At 41.6% G+C, this 23911-nt stretch overlaps 1 protein-coding gene across 1 annotated transcript in view; it reads left to right on the plus strand.

Moving 5' to 3' along the window:
* LOC115371203 (glutamate receptor 4-like) overlaps positions 1 to 22470 on the plus strand; it is a 79409-nt gene extending 56939 nt beyond the window's left edge. Inside the window, 6 exon segments of the mRNA XM_030068396.1 lie at positions 9 to 32; positions 34 to 156; positions 158 to 217; positions 4589 to 4962; positions 19486 to 19684; positions 20317 to 22470. Of these exon segments, the coding sequence (XP_029924256.1) occupies positions 9 to 32; positions 34 to 156; positions 158 to 217; positions 4589 to 4962; positions 19486 to 19684; positions 20317 to 20577 (1041 nt within the window). The 3' untranslated portion in view covers positions 20578 to 22470.
* The last annotated feature ends 1441 nt before the right edge of the window (positions 22471 to 23911 follow it).

Genomic DNA, 23911 nt, shown 5'->3' on the forward strand with positions numbered 1-23911 from the left:
TTGTGTAGGAGGGTCCCTATGTGATGCTTAGAGAAGAACTGGGAAATGTACGAGGGCAATGACCAGTACGAGGGATACTGCGTGGACCTGGCCTCGGAGATCGCCAAGCACATTGGCATCAAGTACAAGATCTCCATCGTCCCCGATGGAAAGTACGGGCGCCCGGGACCCAGAGACAAAGATCTGGAACGGCTTGGTCGGGGAGCTGGTGTACGGGGTAAGAAACTTTTCCACTTTTGTTTTTGGCGATCTGTTGTTTAATGATAGGAAATAGTTTTTAACTCCCTCGAGCACTATCCTGGACAGAAATGAGCCTCTCATCTAAGCCGATTCATTTCATTCAAATTGTAATTTCATGCTGTCAGTATGATCATACATGATGGTAATTATAGACAATGCTGTGACGTCTACTAATCTTGTAATACTAACACAGCCTCCTGAAACTTACGATGGCCAGAAATGAGCTTTCCATCACAGCCGACTTATTTCAACTATAGGCAGAGAATCCATAAAGAAAAAATGTACAGAAATGGAGCCATTTGGCCCTATAGTCCATTTTCCACATCCCTGATGACTATTTGATGAGCGCAGAGCTTTCTCACACCCTGTATTTTGGCAAGTAAGGACTCAATACGTTGTCCCACCTTATTAAATATAAATGTCAGTTCATGAATGAAATAGCGTAAGCCAATGGATCCAGAGTACATTTTACAATTTATACGTGCAATTTACCCGTTATGCGTGCAATACCGCTCTTACAGAAGGTTTTGCTCAACAAGAAGCCTCCAGATGGACGGTTTTTCAGAGTTAAAGTAGATGTCATCGCTGTACCCGGAAACTAGTCCTCCGTGTTCACCGTGTGGCTAATTAAAGCCCATCTGAAAGCTATTGTAACGCACAAGTTACTCTTTTCTGAAGGTTTGAATGCTACTAGGAATAGGGGGATTCTGTTCAGAGGTGTGGAGGAGATAAAAGTAAAGTAGAGGAGTCCGGGCTGTTCAAGAATTTTTGAGGGTGGCGATTTTAAGAGTAAAGTGTCCTCCTGCTGTTGACCTTGCTACAGGATTGAAAGTGGAATGAAGGCACCGTATGAGGGAATGTTGAGATTTCAGACGGCAGAAAGGACATCAAAAGCAAACAGAGGGGTGGTGTGATGTGAGTGTGAGTGTGTGTGTGAGGGAGTGTGTTTTGTGAGGAAAATCCTCCAATGCTAGGACATTTTAACCGACACCACTTCTACAGAAATGGTTCGTTTAGGATTAACGATTTGCTTCTGGATTAAGATTAGAATCAGTATTAAGTTTTGGTCGGGGTAAGGGGTTTAGTTAGGCTTAAACCAAATTGACTTTGGCAGAGGTTTGGGCTCGTGTCGCTCCCCGGCGTGATGTGAGCCCACATGGTGGTGAATCTCCTCATTAGCTGCTCTGTGCTCTCGGGCTGCTAATCCACAACACTGGATTTCTATCTGTCCATTCACTTCCACAGCAAACAGCTGCCAAAATAACACTATTTAGCACAGAAACAATTTAATACAAAGCAGGTATGCCAAAGTCAAAAAAAGAAGAATAGATTTGCGTACCCTTTTTTCCCCTCATGTAACTATGAAAGTACTATAAGGATGGTTCCTCTCGGTGCAAGGTATTATGCAGAAGCTTCATTGCAGATACTACCTGCTGGATCTACTTTCCCATTCAAATAGGATAATACAACAAAAGAGCTGTTTAAATTCGGTGTTCCCTTACAAAAACAAAATGTATTGCAGTATATTGGAAATATCATGTGATATATTAGATAATACATTTCCATATATGGGAATTAGTCTTTATATTTTCCAATATAGTGAAATATATGCAATAACCATACATGTCTATATATGATATATGTAAAAAAAAATATATTGCAATCAAGACCAAAACGGCCACTATATTTTTACATGTAATAGTTGTCTTTATATGTTCAATATACTGCAATATATGCATATACCTATATGTATATATATCACAACTTATATAAAAATATATTGGGATTTTTTTTTTTAACATGGCATATTTTCCAATAAACACCCATAACATATGCATGGACCATGCATGGTATATATCTATACATATATTTCCAAACATGTTCACATATAGTTGAAAGGCATAAACCATGTATGTTTAAATATAGTACTCAGTATTCATCACATATAAATCTAAGTACATTATGGAGGATATTTATAATGGTAAAATGACATATATTACGGGATATAACCACTTTATATTCATAGGCAGTATATTGCAATTGTTGAAATGTGCAGTTATTTATTATTCCATATATTGAAATATGTTACAATAAATTGATGCAATATATAAATATATTACATATGTTTCACCCAATATATTATTCCAGTATTGCTAAGATATTTTCACATATAAAATATATTTCATTATATTGTAAGTCCATGTATGAAATGTAATATATTCTAATATATTACCATATGTTTCATTTAATGTTTTGGTAAATATATTTTCTCTACATAAGGGTTGGTTTAGGTGCTAAAAGTGTTATTTTGGGAGCTGTTTTTCTACGGAGATGAAGGGAGCAGCATTGTGGATTAGCAGCTCTGCGGGGCTCAGAGCAGCTGATGAGGACATTTCACCACCATGTGGCCTCATTACCTTAACTACACACCCCAACTATCTACCAAAGTTCAATTTTGCTGTAATGGTGAAGGTGAAAGTTAGTTGTTAGGGAATGGATGTAGTCGGTGTCCTCACAAGTAAAGTAATGCAAGCGTGTGCATGCAGGTGTGTGTTTCAAACTACACACCACTGTGCGGTGCTGTGTGTGCTTGGTGTGGCATGGCGAGCCTGCAGGTTCCTCCTCAGTGTCTGTGGGAGCATGTACACAGCTGAAGGACATGCTAGCTGTCGGCACTTTCCCGTCTAAGACTTTGCTCGGAGACCCATTCATTTCCTCATGGCGCTCCATGAAAAGCCCCACCACAGTGCACAATCTCCCCCTCCTTTTACCTGCCATGTATTTTAACACACACTAAATGCACTTGGACTGTCATCTTAGTGCATTTTGCTGAGGATGAAAGAACTTAAATCTCTTCTATTTTCTTTTCCTGCACTCTTTTTTTCCCCTCTCCTTCCCTCCCTCCTTAAGTGTCAGATGGTCGTAATGAAACTTTAATTTCTTGCTGAGATTAAGCCCTTTGCTCTGAAGCCAGCCAGACAGGGTCAGAAGTGTTGCTAAGTCACAAACTATAATCTGTTTTTGTGGATTTGCGCAAGGCAATATGCACTTTTCTCCGCTGCAGACCTCAGAGGTGGCTGTATCCCATTTTGCCTTCTTGTGTTGTAAGCATATTTCTCTGACATATTATTTTATCCTCCCTTCTGACTTCCCCGGACTTTGAGCTAAGCCTCTCAGTGTTAGGGGCTTTGGATTTTTTTTTCTATTCTTTCTTTTTCTCTCTGTCTTAACTTGATCACTCTGAAATGTATTCAGTCTCTCTGTCTAAACTTGATTGCTCTGAGATGTGTTCAGTCAAGAGAGAAATCCAGAAGAAATGACATGGGTTGGAGAGCAGAGAAGGAGTGATTGTTGTTCCTTTGTTTTCTGGTGCCTGACTGGCTTATTGGCTTTAGGAACGTTATATCTCTGAATAAGTGATGTCTGAATGTTGTGTGGGAATGGTTCAGCTCAGAGGGATGATCTCTCATTTGCATTTGGTCGGTTCTCTAACAGTTGAACCCAAAACAAGTTGGCTGTTTTGGGTTCAGTGTTAACAACTGAGGTTGCACCAACAAGGATTCATTTTGAAACCAGGTTAAATCATGGTGCACCATTCAGTTCTGTTGCGCCAACCTTTAAAACTTCTTTACAATGAAGAAGAATAACATTTAAACCTTAAGCCCGACTCCAGTTTTCCCAACTCCAATTATAACTATGATCCTGCATTAATTGTAAACTTAACTGAGGAGGTTTAATGGTACCACTTTACCATAAGACTGCCCTCATAAAGAGTTTATGAATGGTTATACTTAGATTATTAATTAGGTCGTAAATACTTTATCAATCATTAATAAACAATTCTAAACAAGTTATAACACAATTTTCATACATCGATGCAGGCTCACTATTTAACAGCATCAAGTTACTGCGGCACTACTTCTGCTTTGTTAAATCTGAGCTCTTGCTGGCTGCTTACTTGACTTTATCTTGTTGTTCTCAATTAGCCATCCTTGGTAGCCTGCATAGAACCCAATTTATAACCCTAAACGAAATTCAGCCAAGTTTTAAAGAGAGGTTTAAGTGTTTATAATCATTTATAGATGAATTATAAAGTGTTTACGACCTAATTAATAGCCTGATTATCATTATCATTCATAAACCCTGTTAAGTAGTGAGGGTAGTCTTATTGTAAAGTGGTACCAAATTAATTTGAGATTAAATTAAGCCTTGTTGGTGCAACCTATCCTCAGAGAAAAACTCAATTAGGAAATTCCATTTTATCCCGTAATGGTCTGTTAGATTAGACAGTGAGACATCTGAGTCGGTTGGCAAATTAAAGTCCCCTGTATTCCCATCACCTCCACAGAAAGCGGAAATCGCTGTGGCCCCGTTGACTATCACGTTGGTCCGGGAGGAGGTGATTGACTTCTCCAAGCCCTTCATGTCGTTGGGCATCTCCATCATGATCAAGAAGCCCCAAAAATCCAAACCGGGGGTGTTCTCCTTCCTGGACCCGCTGGCCTACGAGATCTGGATGTGCATCGTGTTTGCCTACATCGGCGTGAGCGTGGTGCTCTTCCTGGTCAGCCGCTTCAGCCCGTACGAATGGCACACCGAGGAGCCCGAGGAGGGCACCGACGGTCCGCCAAGCGACCAGCCCCCCAATGAGTTTGGTATCTTCAATTCCCTCTGGTTCTCCCTGGGTGCCTTCATGCAACAAGGCTGCGACATCTCCCCCAGGTAAGACACTGGATTGTCAAATCATTACGTTTACAGTGAGTGATGGGTAACTTGATTGAAATGGTAACTTTAGGTTTGTTTACCTTGTTAAATAGTGTAGACATACATTTGGATAAGTCTTCTCCAGCTGGGGACACACTACATTATAAATCGACCTCACAGCTGATTTCCAGTGTTGGACTGAGACAGTGTCATACAGATGATCTAAGATAAGATAAGATAAGATAAGATAAGAATACTTTATTGTCCCTGAGGGAAAATTCCCCTAGGGCAGTATAGTGCTACACACAGCTGCAGTCACCTTAAATGCAAAACATAGCTAACAGAACAGTCCAATTGTACACTTAAGACACAATGATAAATTACATATAACACATAAAAAGATCTGAAAATATTGTGCCTTGTGAGATAAAATATGTAAATACACAAACTGAGGATGGAAATCATAAAGACCACAATACCATAATTCATATTGCATAAAACTAACTAGCATGAGTGCCCCCTTACTTGTGAGACAGTACATAAGTAAGGATTGAGTGGGTTGTTTATTGAGCAGTGTTACAGAATTTGGAAGGAAAGAAAGCTTGAAGCAGTTGTTTTTAACATCTACCTGTCGGTGATGATTCATATTCGGAGTACGGGATGTTTGGAGGGTCCTTCAGGATTCTGTGTGCATGTCTACGCATCTTAATGCCTCCCAATCCCACCAGAGCCCTCGCCGTTACTTCAAACGCCGGATTTTGATTACTTGAATCTGGACATCCTCCTGTAATTGGCAGGTCAACCTATCAAATACGAACACAGACCGGCAATTGCCCGTGGCAGCTAAAGCGTGAGAGACGGGAAAATATCAGCGACTTGTTCAGGGTTGTTTTGGCAAATTGCTGCCGAGCATAAGGCCTTGTTTTTTGGACTTGAGTGAAAAAAAAAACCTGTTCTCAGTCCGTTCAGTTATGTAGTGTGGCCCCAGTTTGAGGCTATGTCCACACAAAGCCAGGTAAATTTGAAAACACAGTTGTTATTTTCTCTGATTTGGCCTTCCGTCCACATTAAGCCACATGTTTTCCATCCGCAGACATGGGCCTTTTCAAAATCCAAGGTGTATAAATTTGAAACCGCCTACCTGTTTTAGTGAGGACGTGTAAAACGGAGCTCTTTGGAAATGCCAATGTAGGATTGTCCTGCGATTTATGTTGTAGCCTGGTATTAGTATGTGAGTGTGCATTCTCAGTAGGGGACGTTAAGTTCACTTCAGGGCTTTTCAGTGGGCGCTTTTGGAAAACAACTGAAAACACTAGTGTGGCGCTTTGTGGATGAAACACCACAACAGCATTTTCAGTTTTACCTGGTTTATTGTGGACATGACCGACCTGTTTAGTGAGTTCTGATAGAGAATCCTTCATAAAACATAGAAACGCTTCAGCTGACTGTCTGACCTGTTCTGCTTTTTCTAACTCAGTGTGACGTGTCAATTTGTTAATAGACAGCATCTTCTATTATTCATATAGCATCATGTAAATAGGATATGCAGTATTTCTCCTGTACCGATAGCCAAAGTATCTTAAAAGGATGGTAAACCCCAGCAAAACCACTCATTTGAGATGGGAGAAAACAGCTGACAGAACTACAGATTGTCATTTTCACAGTATCTTCACCCAGTGATGACAATAAAACCACTTTAATAAAAAAAAAAATAAAATAACTTGTTTTAGTTTACCATCCATTTAAAAGTCTAAGCTCACTGTTGTGATGTGAAAACCTTGTACCTCTGATTTTGGTGGTCGTCATGTTTTAACCTCAGGCGCTTCATGGATTTGTGGAAATGGTACGCACTTTGGGCAAACGAAACCTTTTCCAAACACACATGAAAACCAAAAACATACAGTGGTGAAACTGAAAGGAAGGCTGTGTTTTTTCTGAAAAGGTGACATTTGAGGAAAAAGCAAGGTTTTCATCTCACAGTAACAAGGCCAACTGCATTTGTATTTATCAAGTCAGTTTTTGCACATAATGGATATTAATGATAAATGGCATATAATAGACCTTTTTCACATCAGCCATTTTTTACATGAAATAGCAGGTGAACACAGGTGTTATGAATGAAATTAATTGAGATTTCATTTCATTTATGTGCAGCAGAGCCTTTCCAGTGTCGCAGCATGAACAACACCAGGGCGCGTTCTCTGTTGGACTTCAATGGGACAGAGCCTTAGTTAATGCCATTAATAACACCTGTGTTTACCTGCTCTTTCATGTCAAACTGGCTGCTGTGTTTAGGGTCCACTGCATGGAAACTGTGAAGCTAGTTTAGTTGTACAACATAGAGTTTTAAAATGCTGTAATGTTTGTCCTAAATTTTAGCTCCTGCCTCATCTGTCGCACTAAAGTCTTTTCCGCTTTCTCTGTATGTATGTGGCTGTGATATTGATTTTTGTGCACATGTCTTTCTTAAAATCCAGTCGTCTTGTACTTCTCTGCCCCACTTGCATATGCTATTCTGTCTGCTTCTAAGAGACCTCTCGGATGTGATGTGTGTCGGCTTCGGCGCTTGTCGCTGTGTGCCTCGTGTGTTTGTGCGCAGCTCCGGATACGTTAGTGACCGCGACGCCGTAGAAATGCTGTTCATCCCATGGTCTGAAAACTGTGTGATTCAGACAGAACACATTCTCCAGGTGCTGTCTCTCACCGTGTCTCTTATTTCTCTCCCCTTTGGCCAAATACCCTTTGGCCAAAATTGACTAGTGTCTAGTGAGCTTGATGCCGTCAAGGGTGCTTTGGTAGAAGGGTGGAGAATTGAGGACTTGTACGGTTTACTGTCTCGCTGTGTCCTTCTCCAGCCACACAGAAAAGAAAGAAAAAAAAAAAAGCGCTGGAGATCCGGCTTCTCGTCCATCATCACACACTGGCAGTGTCTCTGCCAACATCTGCCTGTTATGGTGAAACCTATAGATGATAAGCCTATAGCTCGTCATGGTTTCTAATTTTTCTGTAAAGCCTGTTTGAATAGCTCTGTCAAGCTTCGACGGATTGTTCGGGTTATTTTAAGCTGTTGCTAAAATAGCTCCTATAGTTATTTTAAGTCTTCTATCTGCTTTAAGCCCTTATGGATCATGTGCTGTATATAATAGAGTTGGTAAGATTGTAGGAGATGAAAGGAGGACCAAACCAGCCTGTGTCTTTCAGCCCCTCCCACACCAGAGGAGAACAGAGAAACACACAAGATGGAGGATCCCGAGGTACATTAGATCGTCAACGAAATTATAGCGCCCGGCCTCACGTAAGCAACCTTTAGCAGGGGGCTATAGTGGGCCTGTGATTTTGATTAAGCACACTCATTTAAGGAGTACACTTGCTTTCTTTCACATGTGCGCAGACCACCTCCTCACCCCACCCCACCCCTCTGCCCGCCACATCTATGCCTGTGTACTGCAGATAAGGACTTCAGAGCCACATAACAATGTCGGCGTCAGAATGAAAAGTCTACATTTCGACCCCTCTCTGTCTGTGGCTGCGGCCCCCACTGTCTTCCACCTGTCACCGCTAATCCCATGGGCCCTTCCCAACCCATCACCACAGAGCCCCAGAGCTCAGGAGGAGCTTCCATCCAGTTTACCCTGACAGCACGACATGCAAATCCCCTCACGCAGGGGAGATTAGACGGTGTGGTGGGAGTGACAAGGGCAGAGGTGAACGGGGACGGGTCGGGGACGGGGGCCGCGGCGCTCACTCATGTGTTACGCCGAAGGGCTGACTAGGCGGCGGAAACTCTTCACAGAATTTCCTGAGGAAAGCTCAAACTCTACACTGTCGCTTTGTCCTCAGACTCACACTCGCGGTCTTTGTGCCTTTGTGGGCCACTTGAGTGATTGCAGGATTTCCAGGATGTGGCCACTGCAGGTGTTCCAGAGGTTTTCAAGGACCACACCAGTGATGATGAACGTTTGGCAAATTATCACGTTCCACCAAACACCAGACGTCATTTTTGTTTTTTTGTCAGTCCATCATAGCCTTAGTTTCGCTCATAAACTGCCATTAGAAATTTAGCGTGTTTATTCCGTCTGATTTGGACCTGGTTTAGCCCAAAAATAGACGGTAGATGGTAGAGAGAAGTCTTTATAGCGATGTCTTTTCAACGACTTGAAATGACAACTTTTCACCTTTCACTTTTCAACCAAATCTATTTTAGACATCCTCTTTTCAACTACTTTTGGCTGGGTGGGATACAATCAAAATTCCTCAGCATCCAAAATTTCAATTTTTAATTTTTTTAATCTGATTGTGGCAGACGAAGTCGTCAACTTTCCTAAACCACAAAATTGATCTTTTGCTGAGAGAGCATTTTTCAGGTCATCCAAACACAACAGTGCTTTGGCTTATTAGGAAAACTAATGTGGACGGCTTTATTACAGTGATGGAATAGTGGTGAATGTTGATTTTCAGCTCAGGATCACAAGACGGGCAAGAGTGTGAACTGGGAAAGTTTAGGCAAGAAAAGTAAGTTACAGTTACAGTCACGGTGAGTGGGACAACTGCACTCACGGTAGAAAACTGTGTGGCATAAATCCAGCCCGGGTTATCAGAGTTACCCCCCTTCCTTTCACCGTTTAGCGTCAAGCTGCTGCCTGTTTCTAGTCGTGCATCATTCCTATAATCCTTTTGTGGTGGGAAAACCTATTTCTCCCAGGTTTTGTGCACAGAGCATACATTTGCATTTTAATCACGCTCATTTCATGAAATTCCATGAGGCCAGTTTGCTGCATCAGGTAAGGAGGCGGCTCCACCGGGGGAAGGCAGAGGTTGAGATACGACTTCTTCCTCTCTCTCCTTCTCTCTCTCTTAATAAGGGCTAATACCCCCCTCTACTCCCTCAAGGCAGCCCATAATAATTAATTCAGTGATTAATATCCTGGTCTCCAATGGCAATGTCTCCATGGAAACAGGAGGAGAGGGGAGCTTAAGTGAAACGGTGACACTTTAGTCTTTTAATTGACTACAAATCCCAGCTGGGTGGAACTAAAGTTATTGTGCCGTCCTGTGTTACTGTATCGCAGCTCTGAATTTCATTTCAGAAAACGTCGATATAAATATCAAAGTGGCCAGCAGCCGGTCGATGCAGGTGTAATTGGTCGTGACTGTTCCAGGTGTACGGTCCATCACTGATGGATTAGTCTTGTCTGTCCTGCCTAGGTGTTGTCACACCTGAGGAGCAAATGAGAACGCTCGGTTTGCACAGTCAGTGGCTGCATTTCCCAAATACAAACCAATGTCTCTGCTGACCTTCCAAAGTACAGATGAATGTTAGAGAAACTATCGACCGACTGATACATACACATAACTGACAAACTGCAGATTGCACCAGTTTACCTCCAGCAGAAATGTTAGCAATGTCAGTTTTCAAATTTTAATTTAATTTATTTCTTCAAGGACTAATTTTGTGTTAGATACAGAAAAAATACAAGTGTTTAATGCTCAATTTTCCTGTACAGCAAAATTGTTACTGCAGCCTTTAGTTCATTTAATATTTGGTTATAATGGAGCTTTCTGCTGAATTTCAGTGTGGAAATGGACCGTAGACATAGTGGGACGTGACTCATATTTTCCTTTATGAAACATTAAAACTTTTTTTTTTTTTTTTTTTTTTTCAATTTCTGTGTCACGGTATCACCTCAAACTCCAAGATAAGAAAATTATCCACTGTTTGACAAAAATTAAATACAAATAACAGTTATTTATTTCGGTGTTATTTTTTGTCAAATGCACCGGGAGCCACCGCAGAGGAGCCGTGGCTTGCCGACCCCCGCTCTGCACACTAACAGATCAGCCTCCAGGGGTTAGAGCCAAAAGTCAGTCAGCCAGACAGCAGATCCCACAGAGCGACTGAGCAAATGCATCATTTTTATCTTATCTGGCCACTCTGTTTTTGGCAATAATCCATACAGGACAATGGATTCTGCAACAAATCCAAGCTAATAGCGTATCACCGCCTGATTTCTTTGCAGCCACGTAACACAGCCTTTGACCAGGGAGCCGGGCGACGGTCAGAGGGGAGTTCTGCAGAATGGCAGTAAGGAGTTAGCTCAAATCTGAAGGGAGGGCATAGGTAGATGAGGTTAAGTAGGAGTTGACAGAATCAAAGAGGGTTTAATTGATTTCAAGGTTTTACATTTTAAGTCGGCGCTGTATAGATCCGAGGTCGGAAGGGACGGTGAAGACGTAAAATGGAGGTAGGAGAGGAGAGAAGGCTGAGGGGACAAAAGGTGTCTGGTATGAATAAGTTAAATGCTATGGGCTCGCCTGAGGCATCGCACTGGGAGCAGACAAGCACCTCTTCATTTATTTAGGCTCTCCTCAAGGTCAATGCTCCCCCTCGACCCTCACGTATCTCACTCCATCACCTCCTCTCGTGTTCTGCTTTTTTTTATCCACTTCCCTTCCTCCACTTCTTTCTCTCATATGGAAAATCCATACAAATCACATTCTGCACCAAGTCATCTTTGACAGCAGCTTTTTGTTTTTGATTTATCTTTTTTCAAACAAAGGGGGGAAAAAAGAAACTACTGAGAAGACCAGAGCTTAAGTGGTCTGAAGTTAGCTAGCTCATTAGGAGCCAAACAAAAACCCTGAGAGAGCAAACGGTTGGCAGACTGGTTTCTGGTTCTAACGGTTGAACCATATTATATTTAATCCTCACACAGTTTGTTTGCCTTCAGAGATTTCCTGGCTGCTTTGTACCTCAAGCTTTCTATTAAATTTCCATTGGCAAGACCCTGAACCATTGCACAAATTGCATTGCACAAATGATAAAATAACACAGAGTGGCTACTGATGCAAAGTGTGTGTATTTTCATAGAGATGTAGTGAAGGGTAAACTTGGAAATGTACTCACTGTTTCATTTGCAGTATGTAAGCAGTGGTAAATAGAGTTTACCAGCTTTTGGACTGATGCATGATATATAAGGTCAATTAATGGTTAAGGCCTCACTGGAGCATCCTCTTATGTCTCTGCCCAGACAGCGAGCAGAGGCCTGATGTCCTCTTTTGACCAATACTGCCGGTTGTTCTCCATTTTTCTTTTCTGGTACAAAAGCGAGCTGCTGTGCTGACATCGGTACTCATCAGCTGCACCGTCTCCCCACTTATGAGCCTCAACTCCACCTCAGACCTTGGTTAGCCCTGTCTGGCCCATGGGTATCTTGTGGGCCTTAGCACATGGAAACTGGCCTCAAAAGCCCCACCGAGATGCCATCAAACACCGGAAGTGATATTGGAAATGTAACTGGCCTTTGCACACACAAGCACGCCCGCATTCAATGCAACAGTGGAAAGCCAGTTATTGATATTGCCAATGATGCGGCACAGTTCTTCTGTTGCTTCTTCCCAAAATCCACAATGTTAAGGAGACGGCTGTTATCCTGACACTAGCAGGTTAGGTTCTCTTCTTCCTTCAGGTTGGCTTTTTCTTTTTTATCTGTTGCTTGTGACATCACCAAATTTGATGATGGTGTTTGAGTTGAAAGTGGCTACATTGAGGTATGTGTACAAGGAGTACATCAGGGGGCTCAAAGCGCAGCCCTGAGGTGCTCCGGTGTAAGAGATGAAAGTAGAAAAGGTATTTGCACCTACACTCACTACCTTCTCTTTAGGCGGTAAAGGACCAACAGTGGTTCCCCTTCTTGTCCAGGTGAGATAGGGTGTTGTTGAGGATGTGTGCAATGGCGTCTCCCATCAGTTCGGTTTAGGTGGTATGCAAACTGTTGTGGGTGCAGTGTGCTGGGTAGTGAGGAGCAGATGTAATCCTTGACACCACTGGGCCACTTGGTGGTAGTCAATCAGGCTGGTTGGTCTTGTTTTCTTGGGCACAGGAATGATGGCGGACGTCTTGAAGAACGTGGGTATGACAAAATGAGCCAGGGACATTTTGAATACAGTTTTTCACAATTTTGTGAACACCGGCACTAGCTGGTCAGCATATAATTTAAGGACCCTTCCACTGATACTGTCTGGTCCTACTGCTTTCTTGGTATTCACACGCTCGGAAGCGTGAATGATAGGTGTGGAAGGTGCACTCACCCATCCGTTAACCTCTGCCTCAGCTGTTTTTGCTTGCTGGCTGCCAATGACCTCCAAGCGAGCACAAAGCTTGTTTAGTTTGCTTGCCAGAGACGCATCAGCGCTTGACAAAAAGGGGGCGGAGGGCTTGTTATAGTCCTTAAAACTTTACCATATGCTTCAGAGAGCGGCCCCCTGGAATTGTAGTTCCACTTTCTTCCCGCAGACCTTTGCTTCTCTTTTTACATTGCAGGCTACCAGAATGATAATTGGCCATGTTTCCAGCCTTAAGTTGTAGGCGGTAGGACGGTTCTGGTAATCCAAGGTTTCTGGTGTGGACTGATTTAATTGCAGCTTTGGGTGCAGTTGCTTCTGTTATTGTACAAGCTAAATACATCACAGACAAAATGAACCCATCGATGTCATTTGTGAATGGTGAGGTTCTGCTCCACGCTGCATCAAGTAGCGTAGACTTTAGGTTGGCCTCTGACTGGTGTGACCATTTCTTGACCTCGTACATCAGTGGGACACGTTTGTTTATACACTTTGACCTCAGCAAGATGGCTGCAGGGTTGCTCTTGTCAAACTCGAACTGATGGAAGTCGGGCATGACCTTCTTGAGGTTAGTCTGATTGGAGTCTCCAGCTACGATGAGTGCAGCATCAGGATTACCAGTTTTCACCATAAAGCACACGCCTTCTCCTTCTGTTCTATCAGTTCAGTAAACAAAATAACATCCAGTTGAATTGCACTGTTCGTCTGGTGAAACAAAAGGCAAATTCATTTCCTGTTGGAAACCGATGCGGGCACGGAGGTCATCCAGTCTTTTACCCAACGCCTGTACATTGGCCAGCAGGATGCTTGGCAGAGAAGATCCATATGGCCGGGATTGCTGCTGATGTTTAATACCCTTACATTTACCTCAGTGTTTCCTCTGATGTTGAGATGCAGAGGTGGACAAAGAGATGACCTTGCTTGTCTAAGTGGTCAGGATCATAGCTGGTGTTAGTGCCCCCTCCACCTTTGTGTTAATGCTTATATGTGAAAACCTTGTCCAGCCAGGTAGCAGAGCCGTCAGGAGGAGAGTTTACAGAGGGGTGAGTTGACCATTTCCCTTTGCGGATGAGTGTGGAGCTAATGGAGAGGTGGCACCTTCTAGAATACCCCATCTCTTCAAAGGACTGAATGAGAAGGCCTAATAGATGTGGAAAGTGGTACACGCTGTTTTGTTTAAAAGGTGGCAGGGTAATCCAGCTTGAAAAATTATGATTGGACATAATGGCATTAATAAAATCCATAATATATATATAGTCATCATTATGTTTTATCAGCTGCAGTTTTCCTGGAATCCAGCTTCTGTAGTTTTCTGCTAATCCTTCTAATTATTGTATCACACAATTTACTTGCTGTCAGTCTGAGCTTCCCCCTTATTTTCTCTTGTTCTTCATTTTTTTTTTTCACTTTATTTACATCTGGTGATTAATTGAAGTTGCTAGGATGAATGTCATCTTATGAAAATGCAAATCATAGCAGCTGCAGCCGTAGCCATAGATCTCTGTTTGTAGGCCATTTTCTTTCTCAGAGTAAATTTGCCTTAAACTTTATTTACTAAAATTGCTTTTTTCTGTATTCAGTATTTTTTGTGTATTATGTGAATTGCTGGACTGCTGCAGTGAACCACTCCCCCCCACCCCCTCACTCCCACCCCCAACAGTGTAGCCAATTTCTGTTTTGTTTCCACAGTATTTGTTCTAATACCTTCCCATCTGTCTCTCTGCGGTCCGGCACTCATGGGAGAACAGGACTCATACATCGTCACAGTCAACTTTTCCCCAAACATTTCTCTGCAAACAAACTTTTCTGTTGCTTTTTCAACACCTTTATATTGTACAAAAACACTTACAGTCCAGCTGTACGCGCGCACACACACACACACACACACACACACACACACACACACACACACACACACACACACAAATAACATCAGGTCCTCAGTAGCTCTAAGCATAACTTTTTCTCATGAATACTGTGATTCTGACCTCAGTTGACCAAATGATAACAAGAAAAATGTTCTTGTAAATTGTTTTCTATAGCTATATCTGCAAAGCCTTGTAATCCCCAGAAACAGGGGGAAATGCTATATTATATATGTAATGTTAATGTTAATGGAGGACAACACTGATTGGCTGATATCTGAATCCTTTGGGGAAAAAACCCCTCAGTTGTCCAACTCTCTGCATGAATTGGCAGGAACAAATATGCTAAAATCCAGGTTTGTGATATTTTGGAATAAAGCAAAACCTCATCTTCTGGTTTATAAAACTCACTTTTTTAATGTAATGAGAAAGGCATGTTTTTGTGAATTTATGAGACTTTGAGGTTAATTTGCCAACAGCACAAAATTAATTTAAAATGACTGTTAAGTCTTTAATAAAAGGTGAATAGCGGTCCAGTATATTAAATGCATGTAAGTTTAGTAAAACAAAACGTGGACGTAAGTGCCAACTGACTAATCAGTAGCCTTTTAAAAACAAAATTCATAACAAGAAAAAAAAAATCCCCCCCCAAAAAAATTCTGCCAGTATAGGATTTATAGGACAGCGCTGAATAACACTGTTCCATGTATGAAATAGATATAAAGTAATAGTCATTTTGTAATGTGATAGTCTTTATACAAATAATAAGCTTTGTAAGACTGCAGTTTGATTCATGAGCCGAGTCCTTCATTATTTTCTATGACATCACCGCTTTTTTAGCCGCTACCATAGCAACAGCCTAAACATGCTTAACTGTAGCCAATGAGTCAAAATGAACCAGTAACTTTGGCTCCCTGCCAAATTAACAAAAAAATATATATATATTTAAAAAAAATGAAAGCACAGAGCACAAACTCCCCAACAAATAGTCCCACTTTACATTTGATTCTCAATCCTGCTGGCTTATATTACCTAACACTTCCTGTGGATACGTGTGGGCTCTCTGTGACATTTGCCTCACCTGAAAAATAGTAATAATAATAAACAAGAGCGTGTCTCCATCATTAAATGCTGTTTATAAATTAATACAAAATACTATTTTATTTTATTTTTATTTATTACTGTTTATTTATTTTATATTTATTTTTATTTATATTTATACAGCTGCAATTTTTTAAATATATTTTTATATTTTTATACTCATTCTTTTATTGTGTTATTTGTCTACTTTTACTGATTGTTTTCTGTGTGAGCTTGTTTGCTGAGAATGTGCCAAACAGAATTTTGTTGTATATTGTACAGTGACAATAAAGTCTTCTAAGTTCTTCTAAGTTCTACTCTGAGCTGAAAACCACCTCTAATCTTTAAAAACACACAGAAGAGATCAAATCTCTTAAAGAGCCTAACTTATCCCACAAGTTGATTTCAGCCTATTTCTTATAGTTTATAATTCCTTTTCATTTATCCACTTCTTCATTCATTTCTTTTGTCTTTTTTTCTTTTTTTTTTCTTTCTTTTTTTTTTTTACCATTGCCACCAAAAAGGCTGTTTTTTTTTTTGGTTAGAGAGTGGGAACTTGTTGACGTTAGGAAAAAAGGAAAATGCATTAAAGCATTGTGGTGACCTTTTCAGTTTTTATTAGCTCACAATGGAAGAAGAATCTCGTAGCTTTTTAAAAAGGCAAAAAGGAAAAAGCAATCAAGCAGTAAATTCGCCTTTCTGTTTTACTCGCCCACAGTAGATTTTTTTTTTTTTTTTTTTTGCTGCTGTGAAGAAGAAAAGTTATTGATCCAAAGGTACATGCATTATATTGGTCCGGCTTTTGTTATAATAGTGAGTATTATTATTGTATAGTCACACAGTAGCACGTGCAGTGCTCAGGGTTATAATCCATCCTCATGGAGAATATTAACTGTGGTTCATTCACTCAATGCTAACATGTAAGCCCAGTTCCCAGCCTTACACGCCCCTCCCACTGCTCTCAGTCATCACTTTCCCACCACCTTCACCCTCACCCATCGCCCCCCCCCACCCTCTGATTACTGCAGGCCCATCAGAATACAGCAGTCTGTCACCATCGATCAAAGTCACCAGAATCAGCCTCGGCACACAGGGCTGAAGGAAAGGATGGCAAAGAGACGCTTATGTCCTCGTCCCGTCATTACATCCTCACCAGCCACTGCTGCAGCTAGCCTCTCCCTGCCAATAAACTGAGAGAAGGAAATAAAGAGAGAAATGAGGGGAACAGCCTGATACAGAGAACGAAGGGGTTGTGCAGCTAGGAAGAAAAAAAATAATGAAGGCAAGAGGGGTGAGGAGGAGAAGAGGGAGCATTTTGGCAGGATAGGACTCATCCACACAACCCATCAAGGCCAATCCCCCCTTTCAGTCATTTTTTACAGTAAAAAAATTCTGTGTTCGGAAGCCACAGAGGAATAGTTCCCATCCTCTCAGGCAAAAGCTAAAGAGAGTAAGGGGAGAGAAAGAGAGGGAAGTTATTTGTATTTAAATCCAGAGCTAATACACCAAGTCAGTCTATTTCATGGGCAAAGCCTCTATGCAGAGGAGACATGCTACACTGCGGCGCCTCAGCCACTGTGGGCACATTCTCTTATCTATGTAAAGTCTATTAGGAAAAGGATAGTTCTCTGGTGGTTGCCTGGTCAAGGTAGCGGTTCTATGCTATAGCTCAAAGAACCCTCTGATTGGGTAAAGGCTTTAAAATGGCAAATCAGAATAAAGAACGCAGAATAAAGAACGGTCTTTGGAAATCCCTTTAATACTGCTGGTTTGAAACATTTCAGGCATTCTCAGCGGTTCCCTCTCTGTAGAGCTACTTAACCCTTATATGGTATTCGTTTTTTTGTTACACAGGGAGTCCTGCTGGATCTGGTGGACCCATTGCAAATTGGGGCTTTTAATTCAACATAATCAAACCTTTTGTTGTTAAGATACTCAGCAGATTTTTACTTCATCCCAATTGCAAGTAATATAAACAATACATATGTTTGTTGTTTGTGAATACCTTATAAGGGTTAAGCGTGGACGTTTCTAGAAGGGTTTCTTTACATTGTCTTACCTATGTGGAGTCTATTAGGAAAAGGGTAATTCTTTGGGGGTTGCTTGGACGGGGTAGTTGTTCTATGTTGGGGCTGAAAGAACCCTTTGTTTTGTGAAAAGTTTTAGAACGACAAATCAGAATAAAGAATTCAATACAGATCTTTAGAAATTCCTCCAATTTCTTCCCGGTTTGAAACATTTCAAATAGTCCTGGTGGTTCTTTCTCTGTGAAATTACTTAAGCATGGTGCCATAGTTGACATTTCTACACGGGTTCTTTAAATTGTCTTACCTATGCAGAGTCTAGTAGGGAAAAGGTAATTCTTGGTCAGGGTAGCAGGCCTATGCTTTGACTCAAAGAACCCTCTGATTGGGTGAAGCTTTTAGAACGGCAAATCATAATAAAGAACGCTATGTGGATCTTTGGAAATCCCTTTAATACTGCAGACATTTTTAGTGGTTCTTTCCGTGTAGAACTACTTAGGTATGGTGCTATTGTGGACATTTCTGAAAGGGTACTTTACATTGTTAATGCCCACACACATGGACTCAGATCCTGTGTGTTTGCAGGACATTGAGAATAAAGAACCCCTTGTCCTGGCCTTTCTCCATCGTCCACTGAGGACAAACACAGCGAAAAGACCAAGCCAGAAGAACACACTGACTGCTGCAGATGCTTCCCCCCGCCCTCCCATTTCCCCATCTCTCTTTCCATCTGACAAGGAGGCCTGAGGGTTTTGTAACCTCCTCTGTTTGATTTGTACCGAGGGGAGATCTTGTTTGTTCTCCTCAATGCAGCATTTATGGTTTAAGATTCTCCTCACGACCTTCCCCCTGCTCCTGAGCTGCGCGCTATCTGTGTCCCCCGAGCCAACAAACAAGAAAAGAACAGTGCTGGCACCACGCCGTCCGAGGGACTTCAAGCCCTTTTCATCCTGCCAATAAACAAAAAGGGAGGGAGAGAGGGAGGGGGAGGGACAGAAGTACCTTTTTCTTTTAACAGAGTGGTCGACACGAGCATGTCCGTTTTGTTTTTTTCATGAAGCAGTCTCCACTAATGAAGGGTAAATATAGCTCTGGCAGGTTTGAATGTTGTCCGAGCTCCACCTTGTGGCGGTACACCAGCATTTCCGCCTCCATGGTGGCTGCTCTCTCTCCATGCTCATATTCCTCCTGCCATTCCTTCTGTAATTGTCTGCCGTTTCACACTGTTTCAACACTGACTGAGTGTTTTTCTATCTCACCCCACTGATCCCTCACTCTTCTCTCTTCATTGCATTTATTATACCCTTTACCCTATTACTTTACACTCTTCCTTTCCCCTTAATTTGCTCTTTTCCACCCTCTACTTTTCTTCACTTTCGTCCAAATTCTTCTTCCTCTTTACTCGCGTCCTCCCTTCCTCCTCTCCTCCCTCCCTCCCTCCGCTCACCAAGGTCATTATCGGGTCGTATTGTGGGAGGAGTTTGGTGGTTCTTCACCCTCATCATCATCTCATCCTACACGGCTAACCTGGCTGCCTTCCTGACTGTGGAGAGGATGGTCTCCCCCATAGAGAGTGCCGAGGATCTGGCCAAGCAGACGGACATTGCCTATGGCACTCTGGACTCTGGCTCCACCAAAGAGTTCTTCAGGGTGAGTTGGACTTGCTGGGGTAAATGATGGACATAAAAACAGGTAGGGGAACCCATGCAACATTTGCATTGCAGATGCCATTTTCTGATCTGATCTTATTATACAGTCGTAGCTCTGTTATTTAGCTCTACCCATTTGGTCATCATATCCACATTTCTAGTAAGTGTTTATCAAAAATCTCATATAAATTGCATCTTTACAGTAGTGTCACAGTATGGAGGTATTCAGTTAAAAATATGGTGATATTTGATTTGTCCGTATCGCTTATCGCCATATGTCTCCATATTGCTAGAATATGCAAAACGTAGACATGTTTTTTTTCTAGCTATTCCAATGGCTATGGTAAGTTATAGAAGTAGTTTGGCATTGTTGTAGTAGATTGTCAGAGTTGTCATTTTTTAAATAGCTTCTCATAAGTACATATGTGTAGTTAAATTAACCTACCAATACAGGAATCCATGTTGAATTTTTAACCCTTCCACTGTTTTGTGCAAATACTAGATTTAACCCACTGATTTTGAACTGGTGACCCATGTTTTCTCTACCTATGCGACTATGCTCTCTCACCTCCCTCCGTCTCCCATGACACTTCCACCTGTAAACCCCCCTACCTCTTCGATCGAACCCTACAGCGGTCAAAGATTGCCGTCTATGAGAAGATGTGGGGCTACATGAAGTCAGCCGAGCCCACGGTCTTCACCAAGACCACCGCGGAGGGCGTGGCACGAGTCCGCAAGTCCAAAGGGAAGTACGCCTTCCTCTTGGAGTCCACTATGAATGAGTACACAGAACAGCGCAAGCCCTGCGACACCATGAAAGTGGGAGGCAACCTGGACTCCAAAGGCTATGGAGTAGCCACACCCAAGGGTTCACAGTTAAGGTGGGTGGAATAGTGTAACAATATGTTCTACGTGTTGTTATGGTATTCCACCTTCCCTGGTGTGCCGCCTTTTCTATCTTTCTATCTCTGTCTCCTCTTATTGCTCGGTTGCGGGTGGGCGGGGGCGTTTCACATGCTTCTTTGAAGGCAGAGGCTTTTTGACGTCTGTGTTTGTTGCATGCATGTGGGGATTCACTGTGATGATGGAGGGGTGTTGTTCATTTATCATTTTTGTTGCAGATCTCCACACCAGGTAAATCTTTGTGCTTGTGCTCATTTTGATTTTGCCAAGGATATGTGGAATGGCATGCTGAAATCACTAGTGCACTTGACTCATCTGAAAATGCTTCAAAACTTCGATTTTAGATAGTCTGCATTTTTTTTTAACTAATTAGTATGAGATGTTTGATTCATGCTACTTTAAGCAATGGTTTGCTGTTTACTGGTTCTTAATCTTGATCCAAGTGACTGAAATGCTGTTTTTGGAGCCATTTGAATGCTCAGCCCTGAGTGACTCTGCCAGACTTTGTCATTGCCTTCTGCATATAGTGGAATTTACAGACCTGACAGCGTACAGTGTCATTAATGTGTGGAGTTGCATTTTCAATCCAAGCTCTCATCTATCAAAACCAGCCAGCAAGGTCTCTCTGAGACGAATGGTTACATATAATGAAGGAAAAACCACACCTTGTGTTTTAAGTCTGCAGATAACGAGAGAACAGGTGCACGATTGCTTGCACTTCCATTCCTTCTAGTGGAGGAATGAGAAAATCGTTGCACAGTGCTCTCATTTTATGAAAACGACTACAGACACCACATTGTTCTAGAGGCAACTAGGCAATTTTGCTGTAAACATAGCAAGTATTGGTTCTGTCATTGATTAAATGTAATTGGAGAGTGTGGGAAAACAATGGCTAAACATCTTTTTTTCTCCACCTTTGTGAATACGTTAACTATGTAGCGATTTGTTAGAGTGGCTAACTCCTCACAGCCAATAAATCAAAGCCTCTTAGTTGTTTTCTGTAAATTCCTCTGCTCGTGCCAAGTCTCTGAAATAGAGCGGAGCAGGTGTTGGTTTGTTTTCCAGCCAGACTGGTGCCAGTTTTCCGCTACTGCTTTGACCACGAAGAGTCCCTGACAGATCACGGTAGTCCTCCTCCAAGCCTCCATCTTGTTCTTTTCGGGGATTATCATCTTCTGTCAGTCACTTTTCCCAGATATCAGCAGGGAAACACACCAGCGACACAGAGCAGGCGACGCTGTCAGTCAAGGCTGCTATTTCACACGGCTCCGTAAACTCCTAATGTCTTATCTTTTCATCAGCTCATATTGAGATTTTAGCTGTGTGGCTGTGCGTTTGACATTTCTGATGCATTTCCATTACTGACTGTGCTTTTTCCTTTCCTTTTTTTTCTTTTTTTTCTTTTTTTTTTTTTTTTACATTGATGCAAATGAATTAAAAGGATCAAAACGCACGCTGAGGCAAATCTCTCTCTTTCCACTATCTCCCAATGTCACTACAGCGGCTCAAAAAGAATCCATGAAATTATGGTACACAGTCATTTTAAACAGATTTTCATAGACGTTTTATGCAAGTCAATCACGATTTTCCACAAAGGCTTAATGTTCAGAAATCCTGTGAGGTTTGAATTGGTTGACATACAAATGTACATTCATAAAACACATTCAAATTATTCGGAGCTGCCGGTTGTTTCCTCGCATGGCGTACACCAGGGTTTGACCAGTATGATTTTTTACTCTCCACACAGAATAACAATAATACTATCAGTTCTACTGCTACTTGTAATAATAATAACGATCACATTCACGCATACTGTGTGGGGAATAAGGTTAAAAGACCATACCAGTGATTTTGAATGTTGGGCCCATTTATTACAATTTATGTGCATTTTACATTGCAGCAAACCATTTTGCAAATCATGTGGGGATTTTTAAATATATTTCTTTGGTTTTAAACAGCCGCCTTATAATGTTCTGCTTCTGCAGCTACCAAAGTCGTCACCATTCATAAAGCACAGAGCTGACAACTGGCTGAGAAAAGCAAAATGTTTCCCTGGGGAATATTTTTCTGGCGGAAAAATCGTTTCACTCCTCCTAATTTCAATTCATCAAAACCCAACAGTGCTGCTGCTTTTAGGAGAACTAATGTGGAGGACTTTATTACAGCGACTGAATACTGGTGTGAAGGAAGTTTTAAGCCCCTGAAAGTTCATTTTCATATCGTAGTGTGAATGAATAGAAACCAACGGCTGGAGAAAAACATTATGATTTGAATGGCATACATTTTGTAGATATCACACGCAACAGGAAGAATTACTGGTAATGGTTCTTTCCCTTACGAAACAAAAATATATTGCAGTATATTGGAAAATATCATGTGATACATTAGATAATACATTTCCATATATGGGAACTAGTCTTTATATTTTCCAATACATTGCAATATCTGAAATGCACAATTAGTTATGTATTATTCCATATATTCAAATTATTGACGCAATATATATAAAAATATATTGCATTATATACACCAATATATTATTCCATGTATTGCTAAGACATTTTCAAATACATAACATATTTAGATATAATGTAATTCCGTATATTAAATGTAATATATTGTACTGTATTTAATGTAATAATTGGTAAATATATTTTCTTTCCATAAGGGTTAAGGGCCTCACATAGATAACCAGTGGAAGATTAATGCTGTAAGAGATATGTAATCATTCACTGCTTCATATCCAAATTATTTTTTATCAATATCAGCCCCATATATCAGTCTAACCCCGGTGTACAACATGCATCATTTGCACTTATAGTAGTGCTAAGCAGAGCAGAGGACGGACCAATCACAGCAGAGAGATTTGTGGTCACTGTGCGTTTGGGATCCTGTGGATGCTGTGAGGGCGTTGGATGGGATGTAACAGATTAGAGCATTAATGCACTTTTCCAACCTTGTCCCTCTCTTATTGCTACCCCCCACCCCTGTTTCCCTCCCCCCTTCTCCCTCCATCTCAAATTGGACAGCATACTCACCCCCCTCTCACCAAATATGTTTTATCGTTTTCAAGAAGTGCAGTTAACCTGGCAGTGTTAAAACTCAATGAGCAAGGCCTGTTGGACAAATTGAAAAACAAGTGGTGGTACGACAAAGGAGAGTGTGGCAGCGGAGGCGGTGGCGAGAAGGTTAGCCGCTATGTCGCTATGCCCATGTGACCTTGATGTGGGTAAAAAAAAGAAAGAAAGAAATATGTTTGAGTGGTAACAGGAGCATCTGCCGGGTCGAAGAAGAGCTGAGACGAGCGCTGCTGACGAGCAAACGG

This window comes from Myripristis murdjan, chromosome 14, assembly GCF_902150065.1.
Source record: "Myripristis murdjan chromosome 14, fMyrMur1.1, whole genome shotgun sequence".
Lineage (NCBI taxonomy): Eukaryota > Metazoa > Chordata > Actinopteri > Holocentriformes > Holocentridae > Myripristis > Myripristis murdjan.